The 20,932-nt window shown below is 39.8% G+C and overlaps 1 protein-coding gene across 1 annotated transcript in view; it reads right to left on the bottom strand.

Annotated features, from left to right (window-relative positions):
* spred1 (sprouty related EVH1 domain containing 1) overlaps positions 1 to 20,932 on the bottom strand; it is a 95,610-nt gene that overhangs the window by 25,403 nt on the left and 49,275 nt on the right. The window contains exon 3 of the mRNA XM_048537815.2: positions 6,275 to 6,443. Coding sequence (XP_048393772.1) covers positions 6,275 to 6,443 — 169 coding nt within the window. The remainder of the gene's footprint in view (positions 1 to 6,274; positions 6,444 to 20,932) is intronic.

The raw sequence follows: 20,932 nt of genomic DNA, 5'->3' as shown, positions 1-20,932 counted from the left end.
TGGAAAAAAAATTAAAATGGTCTTGTTTAGAAATTTGGATTCAAAGTTAATAAAATGCTTAGAAAGTATGCATATCATTCAGATCCAGAGTCTTACGTCCCTTTTTTTTAAACAATTTGCCTATTTAGCTAACTTCACCTGGGATGGTTTTATAAATTCTAGGAAAATATAAGGAAACCTGGTTCCTTAAAATTATGTGCTTTATAATGACATTTAATGGAAGAAGCATCTGCATGAGACAGAACTGAACTAGACAGTGCAGTAAAACAATGATTGTCAGCAAGCTAGATTTATGAATGGAGAACTGCCACATCAATAAAGATGCCAAAAGGAGGTATAGGAAAGGAAATATTGATTCCTAGTAGTTTGGATGTACTGGCCATAACTCACATTTATAGCAAACAGAAAACATTCTACAATTAGCCTTGTTCCAATGTCGTAATGTTCAAGATTCCTAGAGACTTTCTTTACCCCAAATAATTTGGAAACTAAACAACAAGGACATGTTAAAGGGCATGGAACCATAACATAAAAATCCATCCATATATAAATCCATCCATAGATCAACATCTATTTATGATTTATAAAATTCTAAATACACTGCTTTCCATTTTAACTTAAAATTCACATACAAAAAGCAAGCACAGATAATATTTGACTCTTTATTTTACGTGCATTGCAAGGATATTTAACATTTCCCACCACCCACTAAAATAGGTTATCTTTGTCACAGTCAAGTCACGAGTCAGCATCCAAATTTGTGGGAAGGTAATGATGTAGCCATAAAATTACCAGACTAACAATCCAGACACTAAAAACCTAATGCTCTGTCAATCTGGAATTCAAAATGGCAGCTGATGGAATTCAGATTTAAACTAACGAAATCTGGAATTGAAAGCTAGCCTCAGAACTGGTGACGATAACAACTGTCATCTGTGGGTGTAAAAACGCATCTGGTTCCTTCCTTATCTGGTTTGGCCTTAACAACGATGTGGTCGATCTGAACTGCCCACTGCAGTAGTTAATTATATCACTCGGACCAAGGGCAATCAGAGATGGGCAACAGATGCTGATTTTTTTCCAAAAATGTCCACAGCTGGTAATTTATTTGCTTTATTGCTATCACTGAGGATGAACTACCTCAATAGAAGCAAATCTTCCTTCTGGTAGAGCAAAGAAACCAATTATACAACAACAGGTTATTGAGTGAAATAGCAATGTTTTTCATTCATAATTTTTGTTATTCTATTAATTTAATATTCTGCAACATTACCCTTTAAACCATCATTTATGTTAAGGAGAACAAATTATTAGTTCTTCTGTGATCTGCTAAGCAGTTAGTCATTCTCTACACCAATTATTACTTGCAAGGGTACTTTCCAAATACTCAGAATATCACATGACAGCATTTTCACTGGGAAATAATTCACATCTAAAGCTAAATAAGCAGAAACACACAAAATATCAACACCCACATGACAAAACGAGTGAAAAAGACAGGCAGGATGCCTCTATAACACAGCTGTATGTGGTTGAAAGCCTACGGCAGAAGGTTCAGCTTTTTTGATCTTAAATATGTTGGGTTCCCCTTTGAAAGTGAACACACATATTAAGAGCAGCATAGCTAATGAAAATGGCTATTAAAGATCAAATGCGAGCAGAGTTGCATTTACAAAAATTGTTAACATCGTTGTTGGAAATCAAAAATTTGAACTTTTGTTTTAAAAAGCAGCCACATATATTTGCAGGGCAACACAAAACAGAAAAGTGCTTCTGCTTGGTTCCAAGAAGTACAATCTGACTGGACACTTTTTCTTCTGTTTAACGTGATCTATGGACATTACAGAGAAAAAAATCCCACAGTGACAGCTAATCCTTATTAGTAAATTTAAAATGTGGCCAACAGCAACAGACATTATCCAGTCGCAAACTACTTCACCGTGCCCTCCCACCCTCTGCTGATATATCCATCCTGGGTCTCCTCCAGTGTGACAATGACACCATTCAGAAACTGGAGGAGCAGCACCTCATATTCTGCTTTGGGAGCCTACAGCCCAATGATCTCAATGTGGACTTTACCAGTTTAAAAATCTTCCCACCCCGGCCTCATCCCACGACCAACCCTCCCTCTCATTCCTGCCTCCTTGACCTGACACAACCTGTCCATCTTCTCTCGCACCTATCCGTTCCTCCCACCTCATTGACCAATCCCCACCACTGTCTACCTGCACTCACCTATCGCCATCCCACCTACCTTCCCCAGCCTCAACCCTCCTCTGTATTTATTTCAGAGCTCCCGTCTCCCTCCCCCATTTCTGAAGAAGGGTGCCGTTCCGAAATGTCAACCTTACTGTTCCTCTGATGATGCCTGGCCTGCTGTGTTTCTCCAGCTCCACATTGTTCTCTCTGACTCCAGCGTCGGTAGTTCTTACTATCTCTGATAGAAATGATCTTTATGCTTTCTCATTTGAACTTCCACTTTAGATTTTTTTTTCAAAAGGCATTAATGACTTTTGGTTTGGGTCAAATTTAAGCTGGCCTGTTGAATACCAATTATAATCATTCCTTCCCCTACCTTCTCAGGGAAAATTAGGGATGAGCAACAAATGCCTGTTTTGCCAGCAATGCTCAAATCCTATGAAAGAAAAAAAAGTCGTAATACTTACAGCATCCTTTCTCTTCCCCTCCCAGCAATCCTTTCAACAAAGTACCATCTTTCTCCTTCTGTTGCTGCCCTCTCTCCCCCCGCCTCCTCTCCACTCCTGCAACAAAGAATCTGTCTCCATTTCTCTTTCCACTCGAGAAGGAATATGATTTCTTGAATACTCAAGTGGGGTCCTCCATCTTCCTTCACAAAAATGCTTACATCAAAAAGCCTTCTTTCCTGCATGGGCCCTCCCCAAAACAAGCAGTTGATGACAGGGAGCCAATGGATGTAGTTTATTTAGACTTTCAGAAAGCTTTTGACAAAGTCCCATGTAAGAGATTAATGCATAAAAATAAAGCACATGGGGTTAGGGGCAGATTAGTAAAATGGATAGAAAATTGGTTAGCAGCTAGGAAAAAAAGGATAGAAATAAATGTTTCTTTTTCTGAATGGCAGGCAGTGACTAATGGGGTACAAAAGGGTTCGGCACCAGGACGTCAGCTATTCACAATATATATTAATGTTTTAGATCAGGCAACTAAATGTATTATCTCAAAATTTGCAGATGATACAAAGCTGGGTGGAAGGGTAAGCTGTGAGGAGGATGCAGAGACGTTGCAGTGTGCTTTGGACAGGCTGAGTGAGGGGGCAAATGCATGGCAAATACAATGCAATGTGGATAAACATGAAATTATCCACTTTGGTAGGAAAAATAGGAGGGCAGATTATTATCCAAATGGCTGTAAACTGAGAGATGGCAATGTTCAATATTCTTGTGCACCAGTCGCTGGAAGTAAACATACAGAAGAATCAGGCAGTTAAGAAGGCAAACTGTATGTTGACTGTCATAGCAAGAGAATTTGTGTCCAGGGACAAAAATGTCTTGCTGCAATTATAGACACCACGTCTGGAATGTCGTGTGTAATTTGGTCTCCTAATCTGTTCTTGCTATAGATGGAATGCAGCAAAGACGTATCAGATTGGTTCTTGAGATGGCAGGACTGATGAATGAGGAGAGATTGAGTCACTTAGGATTGTATTCACTGGATTTTGGAAGAATGTGACGAATAGGAATAGAGACGTTAGATGCACGAAGGATGCTTCCAATAGTGGGGCAGTCCAGAGCCAGGGTTCTTTACTAAAACCTTCCACCCCAAACTCAAGTTCACCTGGACCATCTCTGATACGTCTCTCTCCTTCCTGGAGCTCTCTGTCTCCATCTCTAGTAACCACCTGGAAACTGATATCTATTTCAAACCCACCGACTCCCGAAGCTACCTAGACTACACCTCCTCTCGCCCACTTTCCTGCAAGAATGCTATCACATTTTCCCAACTCTTTCACTCTGCTGCATCTGCTCCCAAGTTGAGGCGTTCCATTCCCAGATGTCCTTGTTTTTCAAGGACTGCAATTCTGCCCTCCCCACACTGGTTGAAAACTGCATCTCTTCCGTTTCCACACCTCAGCCCTTACACCTCCTGCCTGCAATAATAACAAAGACAGAATTCCCCTCATCCTCAAGTATCACCCTCACAACCTCCGGATTCAACGCATCATTCTCTGCCACTTCTGCCACCTGCAATCTGAACCCACCACCAAGGATATATTTCCCTCCCCATCCTTATCTGCTTTCCAGAGGGACCGCTCTCTCTGTGACTCCCTCTCTACTCCACACTCCCCACTAGCCCCACCACCCCTGGCATCATTCCCTGCAACTGCAGGAGGTGCTACACCTGCCCCTACACCTCCCCCCTCACCCCCACCCAAGGTCCCAAAAAAACTTTCCACATCAAACGTTCCTGCCTCCTTGACCTGTCCATCTTTTCTCCCACCTATCCAATTCTCCTACCTCACTGACCAACACCCCATCCCAACTCCCTACCTACACACTCCTTTACTGGCTTCATCCCTGCCTCTTTGACTTGTCTGTCTTTTCTCCACTTATCTGCTCCACTGTCCACCTTCTATCACTGCCTCTCCCCCCCATCTAATTTAGAGCCCCCTTCCCCTCTTCCATTTCTGAAGAAGGGTCCAGACCCGAAACGTCAGCTTTCCTGCTTCTCTGATGCTAGCTGACCTGCTGTGTTCATCCAGCTCTATACCTTGTTAGCTCAGACTCCAGCATCGACAGTTCCTACTATCTCCCAGAAATGGATCTGTCATGTTCATATCTTCTGTCAAATTATATAGCTATGGAACATGTTCATGCCTGTTTTTCTGTTGATGTTTACACATTTACTGTACTTTCATCCCCAGCCACTTAATGACATATTTTCACTTTAGTTAGGTGTCTGTTTCGTTGCCTGTTTTCTATTTGCTCTCTCTTCCTATTCTTCAGCTGTTCTGAATTCTTCACTATCATATTTTTAATCCCTCCTGCCTGTAACTTTTTGATACTCTCCAACAAAAAGGCTTCCATTTATACAGAGTCATTAATATGGTATTCCTATGTTGGATATACATTCTTCTATTTGCCTTTTATTGTGTTTTAATTTTTCAAAGCTTTTAAAACTTCACTGAAATCAACTTAGTAAGCATGCTCCAACTTCTGCTAATATTTACACAGATATACCTTTTTTGTGGAATATATAGAGGTAATGATATGGTATCTCTTTAAGTCAGGGAAAGGGAAGCAAAAAAGACCAAATGTCGACATAGAGAACAGGAATACCATTGCACTCAGAACAGAAGCACTCTGTAACTTCACATCATTAATCATAATTTTCGTCCAATTGGCGTACCTTCTCCCAATGGTTTGAGCAACTACAAAACAGGCTCTTGCTACTTTGCTGGCATGCACAAGCAAAGTGCTCAGCCCGTCAATGCCCAGAGTCCTTGGCTTTCATTGCCTGCATAACTTTTTTGCTTGTTGACTAAAGATTTTGTACACCTTTCAGGATGTGTTCACCAAAATGTATTTGTAATACTATTTGCTGTTAACTTTGTTCTCACAAACTTGCATAGGAATTTTTTGCACCAGATTCTGGTCAACTTAACACCATTGTATTCAAATTTTCATTTGTCTAATTTGTTAGTTACAAAGAATCACAGCATACATCACAACGGAACATCCCTCTGGTTCAAAGCGATGGCCACCACTACTTAAATGAGAAGCCTCACACACCAAGGTCATCAATTGACATTCATCATATATACTCTGCCCAAACCCATTTCTGAGTCTTATTTTGTAGTTAATGATCAAATAATATGCATTGTCCAGATTACTGCAGCACAAATAAAACAAAACTCTGTCTCCTACATTTGCCTTTACCTTTCATCCACAGCCACAGACAGTAACAGCTATGATTATTTTTCAGACAAAAATTTTGATATGCAGAGGCGTAACATTCTTAGAATGCTCCAAGTCGAATATGAATACCAACCCAAATGGTGTTGCTTTTTAATTTGGCGAAGGGAGAGATTTAGAAAATGGAAGCCTTCATATTCATTCCTTCTGCCTTTCAAATACTAGGGAATGCCAAAACCAGCGAGTGAAAGACTCAAATTATATTGGAGACTGACCTTGCTATTTCCAGAAATTTTGTTTTGCTCAAAGATATTTTACAAGTGAAATAATGGTAATGAGTTGTTGAAACTGTCAATATTTACAAATACGAGTATCCGTACCTTCTGAGATAGCTTCAGTGGCTCTGCGAATGCCACGGTCAAATGCTCTAGCATCAGCAGGACTTTGAAAGGTAAGTCCAAACTTTTTATCATCTATCTTCCAGTGATGAAATATAGGGGTAACCTTGTTGTAAACTAGATCCTTCTTCAGAGCACATTCCAAAACCACCTGCACATTAAAACAGCAGAAAAGGGTTTAGTTTAAAATTGGCTTGTTAACCATGCTTATAACCAATAAATCAAATACGATCAGCACCTCTGCTTAAATCTCCTAATCCCAAGACATTTAGAAGTAGAATTTAAATAGTTGAAATAAAATAAATGCCCCAGATTGCCTTAAAATGAATATCCACATTTAAAAAACATTTTAAAAAGATTCCACAATAATAAATATCATTAATAGCCTGGATGTTGTAATAACTTTAAGCAAACTTCCAGTCAGTCTCATCAAGCATTCAACAATTTTTTTAAAAAGTACCATGGATATTAAAGTATCCAGTGCTGCGAGTGACTGCAGTACTCGCTCAGATTCACCAAGAATGGACCTTTTCTTTAAAAAAAGGTCAGGCCACACAACACAGAGTAGAGTTAATGTATACATGTACACAAACTGGTTCTTCATTAATGGCCATTCCTCCAATTTAAGTTCAGATATGGGATGTTTCTTTTAGATTGTGCAATGTTCAGCACCATTCTGAATTCCTCTGACACTGAAGCGGTCCTTCTCCAAATGAAGCATTACCCAGAAAACATCCAGGGTGATATGCAGTAAGTCAAATTCAAGTCACTCAACTGTCAGACAATATGTATCTCCAACATAGAGATTTGAACTATTTTGGCTTGATATTCAATTGCTTAAAATTTTGAAACCCAGTTGCTGAACTTGGAGTTGATATTAACTGGGAACTGAACTTCAAACAGCCTTGTTAATACTGTGGCTGTGGGAGGGGTCAGAAGCTGGGAATTCCGAATAACTCACCTCCTAATCTGCCAAGCCAGTCCACCGTTAACAAAACACAAGTCAACAGTGAAATGGAATACCTTCCACTCACTTAGATGTATGTTGTTCCAACAATATTCAAGAAGCTCAATGCCATTTGGGTCAAAGTGACTCACTTGATTGGCACCACAACTACCTTAAACATTCAGTTTCTCCACCATTGGTGCACAGTATTTACCGCCTAGAAACTGCACAATAAGAATGCTCAAAGGTTCCTTAGACAGCACTTTCTAAACTCGGGCCTCTATCATCTGGAAGGGTAAGAGTAGCAGATGCATAGGTAAATCATCATCTCTAAGTGCCCTGCTAAGTAACTCACCCTCCTGACTTGGAGCAATATTGCCATTCTTTAACTGTCACTAAAATCCTGAAAACTTCCTTCCTAACTGCACTGTAGACCCAACTACACCCCCGTGACTTTGGCAGCTCAAGAAGGCAGTTTATCTCTACTTTCTCAAGGGCAGATGGGAATGGTAATAAATGCTGGTCTAACCGTGACAGTCACATTCCGTGAACAAATTTTTAAAAATTATCTCCTTTTAAGCTTCTCTTCTTCAAGGAGAATAACCACAGTTCTGTCAATCTATCCACATAAGTTCCTCATCCCTAGAACAATTTTCACAAAGCTTTTTTGCACCCTCTCTAAAATACTGTTCCTAGAAATAGACACACTAATCCCGATTAAAGCCAAACAAGATTTTAAATAATAATTAAATAATAATTAATAATTTAAAATCTGAGGGAAACAAGCAGAAACATATTAGTTCATTCTTCTACAGAAGTATTCAAATTTCAATTTCTCAGCCTCATTTTAAATTCCTTCATGTCCTCACCAATCTTCACCTTTGCAGCATTCTCCAAATCACAAGAAGTCAGTCTTCTGAATCTTCCTCTCCACAACATGGAATTATTGATGGAAATAGAATTTCCACCATAATGCTCTCCATCCCCTTGTATCAAGGGCTTTCTTAAAATCTGTCACTTTGAACAAACTGTTAATTACAACTCCTAATATTTTGTTCTTTGTTCAGGCATGGGTTTTTGCTCAAATAAATTTCTACTCTCAGGGATATCAAGAACTGCAGATTCTGGGAGTCAGAGATAACACAGTATAGAGCTGGAGAAGCAGAGCAGGCCAGGCAGCATCATAGAAGCAGGAAAGTTGACATTTTGGATTTTCTGATGTTTCGGAAACTTTTCTGAAGAAGGGTTCTGACCCAGAACGTCAACTTTCCTGCTCCTCTGATGCTGCCGAGCCTGCTGCGCTTCCGCCGCTCCATATTGCATTATCTATATTTCTACACTGTTCTTTTTAGATTAAAGTTATGATATTAATGTAACCTGATACATTCATTTGTGATAATTTAAGCAAATCAAGCAGACCATTTAAAACAAATACAATGGCTCCTTCTTAGAATTGTGACTTAATAATGACAGATCATTACTTTCCTTCCCTGCCTATTCCACTTCAGACAGCTAGGGAGGTCCTACCTGTCCTTGACCTCCTTTTGACCCAAGTGACTCATTTGCTGCTTTTTAAACTGCATTCTTGGGGAAAATTGCTTGTCTTGTTTTAGAGAATGGTGGCTGCATAGTAATGGAATGGAAGAAAATATCTCAATGAACATGCTCTCCAAGCTTCTATTTCTATGCTGATATTTCCATAATACCATTGCATTTCTTACATTTGTCCCCTTAATCAAACTATTTTACACAAGACTAGTGTTTCTGTTCTTTCTGACATACTGTCCAATTCAAATGGTGACCCTCAACTCCACACAGTATTCTACCTCACAATACACTGTAGGACGTCGGATAATTCTAGACTACTACAAGACAAGGCTATAATTACTTCTTACAAAGGTTTCAAAATCCCAAAGCAAAACTACTTACTTCTGTCTTTGAGGGGACAAAATAAACATCAAAATTTAAGTGAAGTCTCAACTTCTTCGCCTCAGTATTTTGGAATTCTGTTATCACCTCGCTTTTATAATAAAACATCCACGTCATTAAGAGAAAAAGCATAGCTAATACATTTACTGTGATATATTTTAAAGTACAAAGTTTGTCAGTGAAAGTTAGACATTCATTTGATATTTTAGAAAAAAAAACTCCCAGATTCCCCGAAAACAAATAGTCTAAGAAATACCAGTGCCAACAGACATCCAAACTAAATTGTGGACTTCTTTTTAAAACTACCATTTCAGAGTGTTACCCAAAATTTAAGATTAACAATATCATCCAATGATATTCTAAATGGATTAAACATATCAATATGCCATACAATTGTAGATAATTGATATCTACAGATATTAAACAAAACTTTTCTGGTCAAACTATTTTCATTTATGGTCTTATGGTCTTATTTATGTAAAGTTATCATTAAAAAAGAGGGAAGAGCCAATTGGGTAATTTTATGGCTCTCCTATCTAGAACAGAAGCAATTTTTCACATTTTTGTACTAATGTGCTTTCTTTTCTCTTTCAAAATAAGCTATGATTTGTTCTCCCAAATCTATTGTTTGTGAAGTTCAATTTTTAAATGGCCTGAACTGGTGTGAGCTTGCTTCCAACCAGATATTTTACTTGATGCAACCACACAATCATACAATACAATACAGTTCAAGAACAGGCCCTTCAGTCCACTAAGTCTGCCCTGATTTCTAGTCCTTATTTAGACACGTTACTTACTGCCCAAGTGTAATATCTGTCTCTCTGTTTGCGTCCCCTTTACATGTTTATCAAGTTATGACTTCAAAACTGCTAACATGCCTACTTCCAGCACCTGGATTGCAGTGAATTCCAGGCACCCACCACTCTCTGTGTGAAAAACTTTCCAACACTTCTGCCTTAAATTGGCCCCCTCTCACCTTGAACCTGTGCACTCTTGTTGACCTTTCCACCCTGGGACAAAACCTGTGACTATCCAAACTATCTATGTCTCTCACAGTTTTGTAGACCTCTATCAGATTGCGCCTGAGTCTCCATCTTTCTAGTGAAAACAATCTCAAGGTAATCCAATCTCCTCCTTATAACTAAAACACTTCAGATCAGGCAACATCCTGGTTAACCTTCTCTGCACCCTCTCCAAAGCATCCATGTCCTTCTAATAGTGTGGTGACCAGAACTGCACACAACATTCCAAATGTGATCTAACTAAAGATTTGGACAGCTGTAACATAATTTGCCAAGTTTTATATTTGATGCCCCCGAGAGTGCTGTATGTAATCTTGACCACCTTATCCACCTGTATTGTCACTTTCAGAGATCTGGACCTGTATGCCCAGATCCCTCTGAATGTCAATGCTCCTAAGAGTGCTGCCATTTATTGTATAACTTGCATCTAAATTTGATCTTCCAAAATGCATCACTTATTTGGAGTAAACTCCACCTCCAAATTTGTCTGCCCAAATCTTCAACTTATCTATATCCCACGGTATGCTTTGACAATCCTCCTTAATATCTGCAACTCTGCTAATTTTAGTGTCATCCGTAAACATACAAATTTGAAGCTTGACAAAGACAAGCATCTGAACATCCATTTTTGAATGCCCATATTTTCCTCCAGATCATTTATATATATTACAAACAACATAGGTCCTAGCACCAATCCCTGTAGAACACCACCAGTTACAGATCTCCATTCCAAAAATCACCCTTCCACCATTACTATGTCCTGTACGACCAAGCCAGTTTTGTATTCATCTAGCCAGGTCACCCCGGATCCCATTAGATTGTACCTCCCATACCAACCTGTCACGAGGTACCTTATCAATTGCCTTACTAAAGTCCATGTAGACAACATCCACAGCCCTTCCCTCATCAATCATTCTTGTCACCTCCTCAAAAATCTCAATCAAGTTGGTGAGACATGACCTTCCCCACACAAACCTGTGCTGCCTATCACTGACAAGTCCATTCACTTACAAATGTGAGTAAATCCTGTCTGTCAGTATGTTCTCCAACAACTTCCCCACCACTAACATCAAGGTCACCAGCCTTAAATTAACTGGATTATCCCTGTTTCCCTTCTCAAACAAAGAGACAATATTGTCCTTTCTCCAGTCCTCTGGAACCCAGCCTGAGATGAAACAGGATGAAAAGATATCTGTTAAGGCCCCAGCTATTTCTCCCTTCAGCAGTATCCTGGGATAGATTCTGTAAAACAAAATACATTGTTCCTGGAAATCAGATTTCAAGACAGATTGAGACCAGAGGCAGGCTTCAGCTAAACCTGGAACTCAGACAGAACATTGTTGTCTGCTCTGACATTAAAAGCAATCTAATAAAAAATATTCAGAACCGTATAATTAAAGCTGTTCAAATACCAGAATTTTCAGCCAAGACACAGTGCTCCTGATTGCAGAATTTCAAGGTAGCGAAGTAATTTCAATACTTCTCATCAAAAAAATGTTTTGAGATAACTATAGGTCCATTAGCATCACTTCAGCCATAGTCACTTTCAATGTTTCTGTTTGTTCAAAGCTGGCTGGTGAGACACGAATTGTTGCTCCTATTTGTGAGATTTACTGAATGTTCATACAATGTGACATTGCAGAGAGATGATGAGCTTGCTTCTTTCCTGGTAATTGCTGGAAACAGCAGTCAACAACCCATTCTGTGATCAAAGTTAAGCAACAGCTGATTTTGAGATAAAATTTTTAAATTGGGATTTCTCCACAAAGATTAGAATTTAATAAACTACCAAATAAAAAAAACAAATTTCAAGATAAACTGCTGCTCCATTTATTTGTCAAAGTTCCAAACATTTTATTGCAACATATTTCTTTCCAGCATGTTTCTGTAGCTGAGAGCTTCAGATATTAATCACAACTCTTGGACCTAGATCATAAAATAATCACTTTGCACTTAGAAGTCTGACAATCAGACCAAGCTAAACTAGAATACATAACACAGAAACTTCTTTCAAATTAATTGAATTATTGAAGCTTGACAAAGACAAGCATCATTACATCTGAACATCCATTTTTGTCTGGCGGTTTACCCAAATCACATGATTTTTGGATATTACAATAAGCTCGTTCAGATCATATGAATTTTGACAGTGACAAATATATATATATCCATTAGCAACTGGACATGATGATTGACCAAGGATCAAAGGAATCTTTGATGGTTGGAACAGTAGCTACTGTATGAATATTACTTTAAACTGACATGCAAAATTTACACATAATAGATAGTTTGGAGACCTTATTACCATGCACTGAAGAACCCACATCTTTGAAGAACTTATGTCACTGAAAAAAACCCTGAGGTGAATAATAACTGTTCACATAGATAGACCTCACTGGCACAAGTACCAGCATAGGAATATTCTCCAAACCAACAATCAGTAAGAAAATCTTTGCAAAATAGTGACAGAAGAAAATCAATACAGGGAGAGAAGAGTTAGATTTAAGACAAACAGAAAAGCATTTTAAAAAAAATTCTGGAGTCAGTAACAAAAGCAGTCAAGCATGTATAATCATATCAGGAAGTTACTTGACTAATACACAGTGTTAAGGAATTTTACCCACTGTGTACTGGCCAATATTTATCCTCTAACGAAAAGATTATCTGATTATTCTGCAGCCAATTCTCAGTAATCCCTACTCTATCTGCTTCCTTACAATCATAACAATGAACACTTTAAATTGCACGCAACTGAGACTGAGCGCCAAGATAGCTGTACTTGGTTACTTAAGACATGGTGTTTTATTTTTGCACTCAGTGGTGAACAAACACAAGCTTGCTGCACTTACACACCCATGGACTTGACCATTGCAAGCTAATGTCAGATAACTATGGAAAATGTATTTGATCCTGTGTGAACAATGCAAGCAACCATGCAGCTATTCCTTCTGACTTGCCATGCTGTGCAGGAAACAGATGAAGTGTGTTTACATTTTTCCATAGTTAACTTTTCATGGAACAGGCTGCTAGCCCGTCACCAGAGGTGCCACTCAGATCAGGCATATGACTGTACAGTATGGCTGACTAGGAGAGACCCACAGTTTTATCTTTGGCCACAGGTATATTGGAAGAATTTATAAGTTGATAATCAACTTTGTGACAATGTTTCAATTTATCTTCTATGGTTAACAAGTATTGAAGTGAGACTCAAAACCAGAACTTTTAGTTCATAGCAGGGATGATAACCATCACACCTCAAGACTTCCAGTATAGCTGTATAACCAATCAAAGAATCAAGAATGAGAAGTCCAGAGTCTAAACTAGGAACTATATGTTAGGATAAAAAGATTTATGGTCAAATCACGTACAAAAGAGAGGAATAGACAGGAACTACATGATTGGATTGAGAGAGTTATTTAAAGCTATCTTGTTAAATCTGCGACAAGAAAACCTGAAGGAAAAGACATATTTATTACTATTAGATTTTAGTTTAAAACTACACCTGTAAGAATATAGTTTCGTTCCTCAAAATGGTTAAAAGCCAAAGTTTTCATGTCATGTCATGTGGTAGATGGATATTAATGATACCAATCCTCAATTCATTAGTTGGCAACCAAAAATCATTGTGTATCAACTTTGAAAGTGTTTGCATTTGGTCAGCGACAAGTTTTTTTTAAAATTACATTTTGATTTCATACCTTATCCCACCCTTTGCTAATGAGGAACCTGATGTATCATTTAATCCTTCTGGTCTCAAAGATTAAAGATTTGGATCAAGTAAACACCTGAACTAAACTTTGTATTAAATTAGTTTTTAAAAAAAAATGCTACTTTGTGGTCCATATCAACAGGGATTTTACCAGGAGCTTTGGGACAACACCAAGAATCAAATGTGAACCCGAAAACCCATGTGCCAGAAGTCAAACCAGTGGAGGAGTTAATATGGAGATGCCCACTGAATCAGTAGCATCTATTCAAGGACAGGAGGCATCCAGCAGCACAGAGACATGGGGAGCTTCATAGCAGAGGAGGGACTACTGAGGCAGCTCTATGTTCAAAAGGGTGAGTGAATGCAGAGGTGGATTTGAACAGGCATCGGAGATAAAAATTCAGTGGAGCCTGAACTGAGTTAGTCAATCTGTTGCCCCCTCACAAACCACCTCAAAACACACACCACCCAGGAAACTTCCCTGGCAGTATAAATGAATGACGTGGGGTGTGCGGGGTCGGCTTCTCCTGGTGCAGACTGGTTACTCAGATGCCAGGAAACTCCTGCACATCATCTCAAAATGTTCATTGTTCACCTGAAGATCCTTTGTGAAATGTTTCTCTGCATCCACATTTGGTTTAAAGACCAGTTTTTTTTGTCTACAGTCTCTGCCGGGAAATTATTTTTGGCCAGATCAAAAGATTCCAGCTGCATCCCAGATGTACAGCGTAGCAACACACTAAATCATGCAACATCAGGATATGGGATTCTCCCCCTGTGGTTATCCACAATTTAAAAACTTAGTCAGATTGCAAAGGAAGAAGATAATGATTGAGGCCAAGTTTTTTTTTCCCCAGGGGAGAGGGGGTAGAGAAAGAGGAGAAATTAGTTGTGGGCTCGTTAAACAAAGCACCCATATACTTTTCAAGAACCATTTGGTGCATGCAAAGGCAAGTAGATCAATGAAGTAAGGCCAAAGGCTATCAAGGCAGTTAGGAATGCAGGAATAAGTTTCAATTAAGAATTATCAGTGCATCGTTAAGAACCCTTCTGAAAATGTGACTATCAATGATTTAAAGAGGACATGCTGTTGAAGCTTTTCATCTTGCATTTATCAGGCCAAACCCAAGAATTCCACATTTCAAAGGAAACAACAATTTATACTACGTCATATTTCACCTCTACTTTCAGCAATATTCAGGACCTGTAATACCAAGCTACGTTTTCATAGATTTCTGAAAAGTATTTAATTTACTATAATGAAGAACACAACATTCACTCCTAGAGTTACCATCCCACATCAAATGCAGTCTAACTCAATATCGCAGGATCCACACATTCTAGGCCTCTCCTGTAATGGTGTTATTTGACAGACAGTATAGGAATATAAGCAGGGATGTGACCATTCTTTGAACAATCTGAGGCAGCTCAGTTTTTGCATAAAATGACAGTCTATTCTACAGTTAATAGCTACTCCAATCATAGGCCAGTTGAGTTTTATTTCTTTGGTTCTCTTCCCAGTTCCTTAAAAACTCCAACATCTGCGTCATTGATCAAGTTTCCTCTTTTCAGTATTGATATACAATACTTTACATGTTCCTCTGTTTAAATGTGAGATATTATCCATCAGTTTAGGCATTACGCACCTTTCCTTTCTAAACTATAGGATCATAGAGAAGTTATAGCACAGGAACACACCATTCATCACATCAGGTTTATGCTAACTGAACAAACTAGCTGTCTATTCCAACCGCACTTGCCAAAAATGTTGAGGGTTTCCATCACAACAACCAAACTGAGCAGTGAATTTGTAGTACCAACCATTCTCTCAGTGGATAAGATTTTCCTCAGGTTCCCTCTACCCCTTCTACCAATCAGCCTAAATCTGTGACCCCAGATGATTGACCTCTCTGATGGGGGGCACAGATCTTCATTGCCCACTCTGTCCAAGCCCCTCATTATTAGTACACCTCAGCCTCCCCGGTTCAAAGGAAAACAATGCTCCTTTATCCAAATCTTCATCATAACTGCAATTTTCAAACCTGGCAACATTCTTGTAATATTCCTCTGTACTATGAGTTAGAACAATTGGCTAGAGTGGATGGTTCACAGTGAACCCAGATGCACGGTTTCAATACCAGCATCATCTGAGAGTAAGCATGAAGCTCCCCCTTTCTCACCTGAGGCATGGTGGCTCTCAGGTTAACCTCGCCACCCGTCATCTCTCTATGATGAGAGTGCAGCCCTATAGTTTCCAGCAACAGATCCCTGCTCTTGCATTCAATACCTTGCCTAGTAAAGGAAAACATCTCATGTGCCTTTATTACCACCTGATTCACCTGTCCTGTCATATTCAGGAACCTGTAGACAATCACTTCAAGGTTTCTCATCTCCTCGATTCTTCTCAATACTCTCCCATTTATTCTGTATTTTCTTGCATTGTTGACCCTCCCTAAGTGTATAACCTTTAACTTATTTTCCTGAATTCGACAGCCATCCTCTTTGTTATTAACTACCTGGTCAATTTTTGTGGTGTCTGTACATTTTCTGATCCCATCTTTCAGATGCAAGTCCAAATTATTAATTTGTACCACAGACAGCAAGGGACCCAAATATGAGTCCCGTGAAATACACAAAATACATCTATTGACCATGTACTTCATGTCAGTGAGTCAATCTGGACCCAACTTGCCACATTCCCATATTGCTTTTAAGTATTAATTTTTCTTAACAGTCAGATGTGTGGGATGTTGTCAAATGCCTTACTAACATCCATGCAGACAACATCCACTGTACTACTCTCATCAATCCTCCTCATTACTTCTTCAAACAAATGCAGTCGGTTGGTAAGACTCAACATTTCCTTATCAAACCTCTGCTGATGATCTCTGATTAAACCATGTATTTCCAAGCAAAAGTATGTCCTATCTCTCAACACTGAATCAAGTAATTTGCCCGCCACTTAGGTCAGACTGACAGGTCTACAATTATTTGGCCTTTACCTCACACCCGTTTTTGAATAATAGTGCTGGTTTGCAGATCTCGAGTACTTTGCCTGACTGAATGAGCATTGGAAAGTTGTCACAGCATTCTCGCTTTCATTCCTGGCTTCTGTTATCAGTCTGGATACAATTCATCTGGCCCCGGTGACTTATCTACCTTCAAGGATTGGCAATACCTGTGCTCACTGTCCATTCATGGTCAACAGGCAAGCCAACAGCAAAGAAGTTAATGCAGGCTTAATACTCTCCTTCACATAGCTATAACCATTCCACCTTTACCAGATAGCCTTTCAGTTCTGTAAAGTTACCCTGTTCAATTTCACTCTTGTTCTGTGTTCCTTTTCAGTGAGACATTAAATCTGACTTATTATGATCATATTATGATCAGTATCTTCAAAATGGTCACCCACTGCTACTTCATTCACATGTCTAGTTCCATTTTCTAAAACAAAATCAAGAATGTACCCTGTACAATAAGGGTTGTAACGTGCTTTCAAAAAAAATGTTCTCTTGAGTACAGTTCAAGAACCCTCTACCCTTTGTGCCTTTCACACTGCTTGTATCCAAACTGGTATTTGAGCATAGAGGGTTCCCGATTTACAAATGTCTGATGTACAAACATGCTAACCTACAAATGTGATCCTGCATAGACCTGATATATGAACGATTCCTGTACTGACAACTGCTACGTTGTATTGTTCTGTGTTGTGCTCCGACTTGCAAACGGTCCTCATTCACAAACCAGGATCTGCCTGTATTTGAAAACACCAATTATAATTGCCCTCTTGATTTTGCACCCAATTGCCTACATACGTGCTCCTCTGACTCACTCCCCATTATCTGAGGATCTACAGTACAAAGCTGTCAATGTGTCTGCCCCTTTTCTGTTTCCAAGCTGTGCCATTATGGCCTCATTTCATGTTTTATTTCACTGACCATCTCTCGTCAAGATGTGGTTGACTCTTCAATTGATAATGTTACACTTCCACTTTTTTTAATACCCTATGCACCCCTGCCTGACAACTCTATATCCAGGAATGTTGAGCTGCTATCCTTCCATCTCTTTAAGCTAAATTTCCACTCAAAACAATAACATTGTGCTGCCATGTGTCCAACTGTACCCTTAGCTCATCAACTCTATTTACTATACCCTTTCCCTTTGCATATATACTTGATAATGCCAACAGTTTTCTGTCCTGTATATCTTTTAACTTATGCTTCTTTTGTCTTTCAGTCACTTATTAAGTTCCTGCCTCTCATGTTCTCTGTTCTATATTTGTCATCAGGTTCCCATCCCTCTGCTAATTTACCATTCTACATATTGCAGACTTTACATACAGCCACTCACAAACCACATTGAAAGAAGTTGTTTGGGCAAAACTTAGTTAGCTTGTTACTGATTAGAAAACAGAATTTCAACACAAAAATCATACAATGAGCATAATTCTCCTTAGAAGGCTGCCTCATCCACATGTATCTAAAAAAAATGTGGCACTGCTTTGTGAAATTGAGAAGGCAGAATCCTCTACAAACAAGTCTCCCTTTCTTCGTGTAACTCCAGAAACAGGGAAACGGAGTGAAATTCACTGGTTGATGATGATGGTAAATGAAAACAGCAGACTTTCTGCTTTCCTTGTTGAGGTCCTTATACATTCCATTGAGAACTGGGAGTGGACTCTTTCCCCCCCAGATTGGTTCAAAAGGATGACTATTTTACAGCTGAATACAGCAAACCTCACAGGCGTACCAAATATTTTTCATCTGTTTTGATGCTGACATTTTCTAGGCAGTCTTTGCTAGATTAATTCGACGTTTTGGTTTGCAGCTCACCACCCTGATGCATTTTTAATGTGATAACAACTTCTTACTGTTGATCCATTCATAATGAATTGCTGACCCATTGACATCTATAATGTTGTAGAACTTTTGTTACAGCATGGTGCAACTGCCATTGTTTAGTTTTGCATCGGCTTAGCGTGAGGTTGTCCAATTTTTTCACAACATGCGGTGAGGGTGCTCATTTTAAATTTTCTCTTACTTGTGAAGGAGGAGCAAGAGTCAATTTTAGAATTCTAACGTTTGTCACATCAGTAAATATAAATTTCAAGAAAAATAAATTCTAATGTAATAAATCGTTAATTTACCTAAGCAACTAATAAATGTAATCTTTCTTTGCCTTTTCTTTTAGAAGTCAAAGAAAAAGGCTCTGGCTAAAGTTCTCAGCATCTTGAGGGGAGAAAGAGCAGCAAGCTAAGGAATCAGGCCTAACACATGCTGACCTTGGTTGCTTCCAGTTGGACAGATTCTGAGTTAGCCTTAGCAGAATTTATGTGGGCTTTGGTGTCAGAGGTTGGTTGCCTTTCAGCCCAGGCTGTCCCTTTCGAGTCCCTACAGCGCAGAAAGAAGCCCCTTGGTCCACTGAGTCTGCACCAACCCTCCGAAGATCATCCAATTCCGTCCCATCCCACCACACTATCCCTGTATTTCCCATGGCTGATCCATCTAACCTACATTTCCCTCGACACTGTGGGCAGTTGAGCATGGCCAATCCACCTAACATCTTTGGACTGAAGCATCCGGAGGAAATCCATGCAGACACTGAGAGAATGTGCAAACGCTACACTGTCAACGAAGGCCAGAATTTTGAACCTAGGTCCCCGGCACTGTGGGGCAGCAGTGCTAACCACTGTGCCACACTGACTGGCAGCCTGGACTCAATCTGTCTTTCAGGCTCACTTGAACCACCTCACAACACCTTTGTCACTCACTCACCTACCCTCTAGACCCCTAACACTCACTCCCTCAGCACCAGGCCAACCACCAATCATTCACCCACTGCCATTACAGTGCTGGGCACCTTTGACATATTTTTGCTTCCTTTCCTTCCACCTTGCAACCCCTCCTCACCCCACTTCCCCCCCAACCAATACCCCGAAAAAGGGTCCACCTGCTGCTCTCAGCCTCATCCCTGATGGTCTGACTATCATTTTCCTCTTCTTTCAGCGTCCCAATCCCCAAACTACAGTCTCACTTTCAAGATTCCGGGCCTAGTGGTGTTCCACAGGGATCTGTGCTGGGACCACTGTTGTTTGTGATATATGTAAATAATCTGGAGGAAGGTGTAGGTGGTCTGATCAGCAAGTTTGCAGATGACACTAAGATTGGTGGAGTAGCTGATAGTGAAGGGGACTGTCAGAAATTACAGCAGAATATAGATAGACTGGAGAGTTGGACAGATAAATGGCAGATGGAGTTCAATCCAGGCAAATGCGAGGTGATGCATTTTGGAAGATCAAATTCAAGGGCGAACTATACAGTAAATGGAAAAGTCCTAGGGAAAATTGATGAACACAGAGATCTGGGTGTTCAGGTCCATTGTTCCCTGAAGGTGACAACACAGGTCACTAGGGTGGTCAAGAAGGCATCCGGCATGCTTTCCTTCATTGGGCAGGGTACTGAGTACAAGAGTTGGCAGGTCATGTTGCAGTTGTATAGGACTTTGGTTCGGCCACATTTGGAGTACTGTGTACAGTTCTGGTCGCCGCATTACCAAAAGGATATGGATGCTTTGGAGAGGGTGCAGAGGAGGTTCACCAGGATGTTGCCTGGTATGGAGGGTGCTAGCTATGAAGAGAGGTTGAATAGACTAGGATTATTTTCATTAGAAAGACGGAGATTGAGGGGGGACCTGATTGAGTTCTACAAAATCATGAGGGGTATAGACAGGGTGGATAGCAAAAAGCTTTTTCCCAGAGTGGGGGACTCAATTACTAGGGGTCATGAGTTCAAAGTGACAGCAGGAAAGTTTAAGGGAGATATGCGTGGAAAGTTCTTTACACAGAGGGTGATGGGTGCCTGGAATGCGTTGCCAGCAGAGGTGGTAGATGTAGACACGTTAGCGTCTTTTAAGATATATTTGGACAGGTACATGGATGGGCAGGGAGCAAATGGACACAAGACCGTTAGAAAATAGATGACAGGTTAGACAGAGGATCTTGATCGATGCAGGCTTGGAGGGCCGATGGGCCTGTT

The sequence above is a fragment of the Stegostoma tigrinum genome, chromosome 10, assembly GCF_030684315.1.
Source record: "Stegostoma tigrinum isolate sSteTig4 chromosome 10, sSteTig4.hap1, whole genome shotgun sequence".
In the NCBI taxonomy this organism is placed as follows: Eukaryota; Metazoa; Chordata; class Chondrichthyes; order Orectolobiformes; family Stegostomatidae; genus Stegostoma; species Stegostoma tigrinum.
Note: the sequence above shows the minus strand (reverse complement) of the source record. Positions and strands in the feature narration are given on the sequence as shown.